At 40.9% G+C, this 9169-nt stretch overlaps 1 protein-coding gene across 2 annotated transcripts; it reads left to right on the forward strand.

Moving 5' to 3' along the window:
• The first annotated feature begins 437 nt into the window (after positions 1-437).
• zdhhc20b (zDHHC palmitoyltransferase 20b) lies at positions 438-9169 on the forward strand. 2 transcript variants are annotated; one of them, XM_019274562.2, is made up of 14 exons: positions 438-605; positions 1746-1772; positions 2340-2434; positions 2513-2633; positions 2745-2814; positions 2912-2944; positions 3384-3504; positions 4026-4061; positions 4308-4440; positions 4630-4756; positions 5068-5157; positions 5288-5400; positions 5513-5560; positions 5702-9169. In XM_019274562.2, the coding sequence occupies exons 1-13, from the start codon at positions 488-490 to the stop codon at positions 5554-5556; spliced, it is 1128 nt and encodes a 375-aa protein (XP_019130107.1). In that variant the 5' UTR covers positions 438-487; the 3' UTR covers positions 5557-5560; positions 5702-9169. The 2 variants fall into 2 exon arrangements, with proteins under 2 accessions (XP_019130107.1, XP_010731881.1); XM_010733579.3 differs by lacking the exon at positions 4026-4061 and having other exon boundaries at positions 439-605.

The following is a 9169-nucleotide window of genomic DNA, read 5'->3' on the forward strand; positions in this document are numbered from 1 at the left end:
GTAAAATGTTGTAAAGAATTGTGTGTCAACTTATCAACAAGGCTTTCCAATCAATTTATCTTATTTAATTTACCAAACTGGAGTAGTAGACTTGTCAAAACTTTATTGATCATTGGTCATTGATTTCCCATTTCTCATATTATGTTAAACAGGGCACAATCAAATGATATAAACGGAAGTATAATAAAATAAGACGGATGAGCGTTGAAATATAAGAGGGGTGGAAATCCAAAAAAGACTTTAGATTAACTTTATTTTTCAAAATAAAATCAATTTAAATTGAATTGCGTGAATACATTACCTGTATTATTATTATTTCCTTGTTATGTATAAGGACTTTATGTATGATAATAACTTTCCAATCAATGCTTTGATTGATTAATCAAATTTTTTTTTTTAAATAATATTTTCAGATTTCCTCCCGTCTCAGTTTGCTCCGGTGACGTCACGCGTCGACACTCCCTTTTCCCCCAGTAGAGGGAGAAAGATGGCGCCCATACACGTACTGAGATGCTGTCAACGGTTTCTAGCATGGATACCTGTGATTTTTATCGCCCTGGTCGTCTGCTGGTCCTATTACGCTTACGTGGTGGAGCTTTGTATATGTAAGTAGACGTCCTGCCGCAGTCTGTCCGCCTGTTTTAAAACGTTTCAACCCGCTCCTGTTTCTATTGTGCTGTCCACACAAACATACAGCTGCTGCTGCTGCTGCTGGCCAGCAGGAAGTCAGTGGATTGCAGCTCCAACAATGGTTGTTGGCAAGCCGAGTTCAAATCTAGATACAGCTAATTATATGTTCGTATTTTAGTGTGTATGTGGGGGGTAATTGTTTTGGACAAAGATAAACTTTCACCGTGCTGTTTTAACACTGCTGCCCGTCTTGTCTGTGTGTTTTTCTGTCGAGCTGAATGAAGAATTTAAAACGCTTAGTAAACGCCATCTGGCCGGCTGACCAGATAAATACTTCCCTCTAATTAGAGTACCGGTAATTAGCTTGGTACGGGTTGTTTTGGCCAGCAGAGTTTTTGTATTAAAGGGAGAGAAAAATGTAAGATTATAGTTAAGGAATGAAATTAGGTATGTTTGAACTGTGTACATGTGTACTCAAGGAGTCACCAAACTTATATCAGCATCACAGATAACCCCACACACACACACACACATACATTTGTTGTCAGGGTTCACCATGTGGTCACCATGTTACAGGTTATATGCTCTTATTGTGCTGATGAGTTATGAGCAGTGATTTCTCTTTTCCTTTCACCTTCGTGTCTGGAGAGGTGAAAGTGTTTTTCAAGGAGCTATAAGTAAACTTTAACATGTTCCAAGATCTCATTTTCATGAGCACTTTAAGGACTTTTTTCCAATCCTGTATTTGCTCAAAAAGTCGAGACCGAGAGATCACGCTTGACCCAGGAAACGATGTGGTATGAGAAGTCCTTAAAGTTTTCCATGTGTGTGTGTGGAAAATGAAAACTGGGCGAAGCCGATCAGCAGAGGAAGTTTGTGTCATAAGACTGAAAGCTTCAGGACGGTCACCGAATGGACCATGTGAGACTGTTTTTGTCAATCGGAGACACATTGCAAGCCTGGTTTTGTTTGGATTTCTTGTTTGCTTTATTAAGCATTTAATCTCACTGTCAGATCTATATCCGGCGTTTTTTAATCAGCCGTTACGTAATGCAAGATGCCAGTCTCTTCTTTATTTAACATATTTTTGTTTTCTCTGTTTTCCTCTCTTACAGTCACCATCCCGAGTATAGGAGAGAAGAGTAAGTGTCTTGCTGAATCATAAGAATGTTTATTTAATACATTGGCTCTCAAACATTTCGGGGCATGCCTCGCTTCAGGAGCCAGAAAAAGGTTGACGCCACCCTACTCCATAAGTTTATCAATCATTAACAAGAATAGGGGAAGCAACCAAGCAACCTCAGAGAAATAGACTTGTTTGTTTATTTCCTCTACGTCACTCCATAATTTTCATACATGCCCTACCTGCAGTGGTTTTATGCCTCACTGTTGTGGCACGCCCCACCGTTTGGGAACCACTAATTTAATACATTTGTGAATGGGAGTTTACACAACTGAGCCAGTTTGCTATTTAATCTGATAATTTCTCTAAGGTCCGCTGAAATATACTCTGTACACTTGGCTAAGACAAAAAAAGAAAAAAGCGCTGGCACAGAAAATCTCTCAAAGTGCTGAGGTTGGTCCACCGAAAGCAGAGAAGCTCCTCATTCAGCTTTCCACTCTCATTAATTTAATATGTAGTTGTACAGTGTTTCCAACTATCCGATCAACTTTCCAATGCTGACGCTTTGTTTAATCTTTCCCTCTAGTTGTCTACCTGATCTTCTTCCATCTCTCCTTCGTCATGTTTGTATGGTCTTACTGGAAGACCATCTTCACCAAGCCTGCCAACCCCTCCAAAGAGGTACAGTAACCCAAGTCTCCAAAACAAACCTTTGTCTTATCCCTATAAAGCCAACTTGATTTTTTTTTTCTGCACCAGTTCTGCCTGCCCAAGGCTGAGAAGGAGCGTTATGAGAAGGAAGAGAGGCCAGAGTCCCAGCAAGAGATCCTGTGGAGGGTCGCCACCAGTCTGCCTCTATACACCCGCACAGGAGCCGGAGGTCTGTCTTCAATACGTGTGTGTGTGTGTGTGTCCAAATGTAGATTTGCACCTCTGTGTTAGAGTTGTCCAACAATGTGATTTTTTTATTTTTTTTTTTGACATGTTGCAGCAATCCGTTACTGTGACCGCTGTCAAGTAATCAAGCCAGACCGGTGCCATCACTGCTCCGCGTGCGACATGTAAGGAAACTGAATTGAATACTAGTTCTCTTCCATTAGTTTCTCAACATTTAAACCATCTTCAATTTGTTTTTTTTATCTGTCCTGTGTGTGGCAGGTGTGTGCTGAAGATGGACCACCATTGTCCCTGGTATGTAAGACATGCTTAATAAAGAGATATACTGCAAATAGGTCATCTCACAATTGAATCCTCTCGAGTTAGGATGATTCACACCTCATGGCAGCCACACATTCCCATCACGTTGATGAATTTTTGTTTGTTTTCTAAGTTTAAGGAGATAAATCTGATCAGTCAGCGGTTCCTCATAGAGCAAACTGATTTCTTCATTGATTCTCATTCATTTGTTCTTACCCGTTTTGAAGAGCTAATAGTTAATGTTACAAACCCTGCAGCTTCATGTTTTCCAAAACTGTTCAAAAACTACCCGGTTATCTGCGCGGATCTTGTTCTCATGCAATCATAAGGCCAACGACAAAGCCTCCACCTTCCTGAAGGTCACATCGATAAGATTTTTCCACTCAAAGGAAGTGATGTCAGACCTGACCTTTCGCTGTTTGTGTGTCTCCAGGGTGAACAACTGTGTGGGATTCTCCAACTACAAGTTTTTCATCCTCTTCCTGGCCTACTCGCTGGTGTACTGTTTGTTCATTGCAGCCACCGTGCTGCAGTATTTCATAAAGTTCTGGACAGTGAGTAACGACGTGGTCACACGCAGCATGTAGACGAACGTTACAGATGTGGTTTGCACGTCGAAGCGACGGACGGGCATCCTCTGTGTCGGTTGTGCATGGTGCTGACCTCTCCTCTGTTTTCTCTGTCCTCTCTCACCCTTCACCCTCCGACCCCCTCTGTTATCCCCAGTTGTCAACACACTGGGTCATTGTTTTCTGATCTCTCCCTTTTCTTTCGGCCCCTCCACTATCCGAACCATCAGTCACACCACTCATGCGCTTGCAAAACACCTCCTCTCCTCTCCGTAGCCGTTTCATTTCCATTTCCTCTCATCTCTCCTTCTTTCATCCCTTTGTTCTCTCCATTCTGGGCACATTTTGTACATTCACCCACTCGCTTTCTCCCCCCCTCCTCCCTTCCCCCTTTCACCCAACTTGGCGTTGACGTGTGTTTGCTTGCTGATTTCTAAGTGCTTCCTCCCCTCCCACCTGTTCTCTCCTGGTGTTGCTAACCAGTTTCGTTTCTGTTTGTACTAAAGCTTTGCCGGAGGAAATCGGCAGAGAACTGCCCAAAGGTAACACAGCTGTCCTCCAAAGCCTTTAGTGTCGAACCGCTAAACCATTGGTGCCATGTTTGTTTTTTGTTTTTTTTTGTCATTATGTGCGTGCGGTGACGTGGTTCACATGACGCTCTCCTTATTTCTATCACTTCTCTCTCTTTTTATTTATGTCTACTCTCCTGTTTCTCTTTCTTTCCATAAATATCCTCCAATGTGAAGTCGTCACTGATTCCTTTCTCTTCTCTCGTCTCTTCCTCCTAGAACGAACTGCCAGACACTCACGCCAAGTTCCACGTCTTGTTCCTTTTTTTTGTGGCAGCCATGTTCTGCATCAGTATTCTGTCCCTCTTCAGCTACCACCTTTGGCTTGTAGGAAAGAACAGGTCCACTATAGGTAACAAACACACGTTCAACAAGTGTTAAACCGGTTAAAAACATTTCCCTGTATGTATTTATCGAGCACTGATATTGAATTTAACATTTTAAATTAAGTTTCTTCCTTTTTCATCAAATGAAATTTCACCTGTTGGTTGTTTAATGTCATCTGTGTTTGTCTTCTCTGTTTATTCGTCCCTCTCTGCAGAGGCGTTCAGAGCTCCAGTCTTTAGGACAGGCTCTGATAAGAACGGCTTCTCTCTGGGTTTCCGGAAGAATATCGCTCAGGTCTTTGGAGACCAGAAGAAATACTGGCTGCTGCCCATTTTCACCAGGTAGAGACAAAGTGTAGAACTAAGACTTTGAAGAGAGGCGCGGAGATATTTGTAGCAGTCTCAACAATACTAGACTCAGGCTAAGTTCCCCATCTGTGCAATCTGTTGTTAAATTTACAATACAGCCATAAAAAAACTTTTAAATGTATTTGCCACAGATGTTTACATGCTAAACAACAAGTTGAAAACAGTGGATCTTATATCTACCTTTGCTGTAGTTCCAGTGGAAATCTAACCCAGCTACAGTTTGTTGCCGTGCAGACCGACTGCACCTGATCCTGAATTTCTTCCATCTTCCTTGTTTTCTGCAGTCAGGGAGATGGTCTGACATTCCCCACACGGCTGGTCAACGCTGATGTAGAGCAGGCCACGGTCACACTGGAACCGGAGCCCAATAAAAGGTGATGAATGTTGGTGCAATAACTGATATGTTATTTGACATGAGGCTCTCAAAACGATTTATGTTGTGGATGCTCTGTTGATTTCATTTCGCTTTTTTTAAAATCATTATTTTGTTGGGCACATTTCCAGTGTCACTGATGTCCCCGTGAGCCCCCTCAGCGAGTCACAGAATCGTCTCCTGAGCAACGACCAGCACGCCAACAGTATCGGGGACCATCTGGCTAACAACACCCTCGAATCAGGTGAGGACTCTCAAGGATGATTGTGTTGCACAGACAGAATTAATTTAGTTAATTAATCATCTACTAAATGTCTGGGGTCTCACCTTATCACCTTTTCTGTTTGGCTTCACAGCTGACAGTGAAACCATTACAATCTCCATGGAGAGCAAGTCCTAACCAGGTGATTATGAGTGAACCACTTGAGTCAGTCGGGTCTGAATGTTTGGATACAGATTTTTTTTTCTGCGTGCACAATTATGTCAATTTTGAGTGTAATCAACGGTGATGTTGCTAATTATCTTTGTTTTGTTTGTTGCCACAGGAGAAACTCCTCAGTCATCTAATACGATGCCTTAAGCAACGCAACAGTTCAGTTTGTCACCATGGCAACAGTGCAACCTCATCCCCACAGACTCATTCAGAGTAACTATGGAAATGCATTTCTTTTGCCCATCGCAGTACAGTTAATGCATCTATGACACTGGCATTTTTGGCATGCAGATCTCACCACCCCCCCCTCACAGGACAAACTAGTCCACTCACACACCAACACACAGACACGCTAACAGTCACACATCCAACACTCTCCGCATATTTCATTGTGTTGTTGTTGTTAAGCTTCTTTTTTTTTCTTTTTTTTTTGTCTCGCCACTTGGGCATTCACTGATGACGAGAAAAGTGACGAATCCTGGAAGAGAATATGAGCTGCTTTTGGTGTTTTTGTTCTTTTTTAGATGAGAATACTTTTTGGTGCCAAAAGCTTCCTGGTTGCACCGGGACTTGTTTTTTTTGTTTTCTTTTGTTTTTTAAGGCACAAAGCTGGAGTGAAGAGTGGGGGATAAGCTGGAGCAGTGTGTTTTTTGTTTTGAACATTTATCTTGTGTTTTTTAGAAAGGCAGTACATCCCATGGAAATGGATTAGTTTACCTGCGTGACCTTTTTTTTTGTCTCTTTCTTTTTAACTCATAAATATTGGAGCTCATCTGTGGTCCGCACCCTTTCCGGTGGGTGTTTCCCAACAAAATCCGGTGGACTACCACTGTTCAGTGGACTGAACCGGTGCGACACAGGTGAAGACTGTAGCTGGGTTTTGGATGGCGTTTTGGATATCAGAGCACAAGATGGCACATTTGCACTTTGTAGATTAATCAATGTCCATCAAACAATGTGCTGCTTTAAAAAAAAAAAAAAAATCAAGTCCAAAAAGCATCCCAGGTATAACGGATGTTGAATGATCAAGTGATTCATGGCGTATTGTTTGTGTGTGTGAATGTGTTTCACAGTTACAATGGCAGTCTTTTTTTTCTAACAAATTAAAAGAATTGGCTTTATGTGTTTTGTGGCCAACTCGTGTTAAATCATGCTGCTTATAAACAGACAGTATGACCTGGGATGTATTTCACACAGTGCAATGTGCGGCACCGGCCACTACCTGTTCTTTTAGACTCAGTTAATTATGTCATATGCCGATCAGTGATTCATAGCCCATCACGACTTCATCCTGTTTTTTCTACAGCTTCAACCTTTACTAACACACCAACACTCATTGCCAAATAAGGGCTGACCTGTCAGAAGCTCTGACCTCTGAAGTGTTTACAGCATCCTAGCTTTATCTTCACGGGCCAATGTCATCGTAACCAAATTCTTTTTACAAGTCGTCGTGGCGCAATGTTTTATACAAGGTTCATCTGTCCCTCCTGCCTGTTGTGGGCCATGATGTCCTTGCAATACCAGTGCTGGCCAACATGTGGCGACAGTGCACCTGTTATCTGCCCTCACAGATGGAGATTTTTCTGAACTTCATCGACTTGTGGCTCAGGGCTCAGTTCACTTTCAGTCTAATTTGCAGGTGCAGCTTTCCTCAGAATTCAATATTTTCATAATATGTCATTAATATGCATTCTTTCCCTGTGATAATATTCATATTTAATTTGAAATGAAAGTGAATTGAACCCATCTGATCTACTGTAAAATAGAGGTGTCGACTACAGCTTCTGCTCACTTTGTCTACTCAGTATGTACTTCGGAAGTCGGCTCAGTGTTGTGACCTACTGAACTGTTAAAGGCGCCTCAGCGAACTGTCTCGCGTCTGTGTTGAACATCTGGGATGAGAATTAGATTTTATGACTCATGCATATCACAATATATGAATATCTATAGAAGAGTGGACTGTTTTGTCGGTTTAACCAAATAACAATTGTTCAGGAATGAGTTAACACCCTTTTCCCAGGAATTTTGTTATTTATATGCAACTTTCCGATACACATTGGAGGAGAACCAGCAAATTCCTGATGTCTGACATTGCTCTACTTGATTACATCCCTGACTGTTGCTGGATGAGCCTCTTACTAAGTAAATCCCACCAGACTCCTGTGATGTTTACAGCTGTTTCTATCGTGTAGAGTGAGTTAGTGGTGTTTGTACGGTGTGTTTCTTGGTAATCGTTGTCACAGTCGTGCTGGACGTACCACAGACGGGACAGTGAGGGCATTTGATCGAAATGACGGAGCATTTAAAAAAAAAAAAAACAGCCTGCTCTTTGAACTTTATGTTTACGTTTTATCCTACCAATCATGTTTGACCTTTTTGAGCCCAAGTGTATTTATAATTACTCTTTACAAACAGGTGATTGGAGGATACTGTGTTAATTATGGTGGCTAAATCTCAGAATCGCACTGTGGTTTGATCTCATGATAGCAGGTTAAATTACTTTCAGAGATCATGATTCAAGCCAAGGTTGTGTTCTGGTCATCTGTAGATCTTTTTTTAAACCTCACACCTAAAGGTCCAGTGTGTAAAGTTTAAGGGGATCTATTGACATAAATATATATAACTATGTTTTCATTCATGTATAATCACCTGCAAATAAAAATCATTTTGTTTTTGTTACCTTAGACTGAGTCATTTAATAACTACAGACTTCATGAGTTATAAAACCGCTGTAGCTTCTCCTTTATGCTGTATTCCGTTGGTTGCAATATTCAACTTCACCACTAGATGCCACTAAATTCTACACACTGACCTTTAAACATTTCGTCAAAGGAAAAAGACAAAAAAATATATATATCTATCTTGGTAAGGAGCCTGGCTCGTTCCACTTGTCACTTACGGCCACTGATTCTGAAACATTGGACCTGTCGTCTTGTTGTTTTACAAATTGCCTATATTCTCTCTGGGCAGTTTGGCCTCGAGACTAAAGTGCGCGTGTGTATTTTGTAATGCTTAATTGAGTGTTCTTTTGTAATATTGTCGTCTTGGGAGAAATGCTTCTGTGCAGCCGTGAGATTTTTACATGTCTGTGTACATTCATAACGTCTGACTAATGCTCAAAAGCATGGCGCCTAACTTCTGTAAAAATGTGTATAACCATGTTGACGGGGGATTCTGGCGTTAAAACAGACATTGGGGTTTTTCAACTATTGCTAGGTGCGTCATGTTTTAAATTAGCTTTACTCTGGTTTGTCACAACTTTATAAATGAAGCCATAAAAACTCCTGAAAAATGGAGGAAGGATCTAAAAAATTTCTTTCTTTTTTTTGACTGACAATTTTACATCTGTATTCACATTGCAGATGTAGCCTATCATAACTTGCTTATTGCTACATTTTGGTTTCTTTTTGTTACAATGTCCTATTTTACAATGTGTGTATATATATTGATAATGTATGAAGAAGACTACATATATATTTTTCTTGTCTGATTAATTTTACTGTTCCTATTTTGTGAATGAAGTACATGCCTCCACACAATTAACGTGAAAATAACAATAAATGTTTTTTTAAACCTCCAA

This window comes from Larimichthys crocea, chromosome XXIII, assembly GCF_000972845.2.
Source record: "Larimichthys crocea isolate SSNF chromosome XXIII, L_crocea_2.0, whole genome shotgun sequence".
In the NCBI taxonomy this organism is placed as follows: Eukaryota; Metazoa; Chordata; class Actinopteri; family Sciaenidae; genus Larimichthys; species Larimichthys crocea.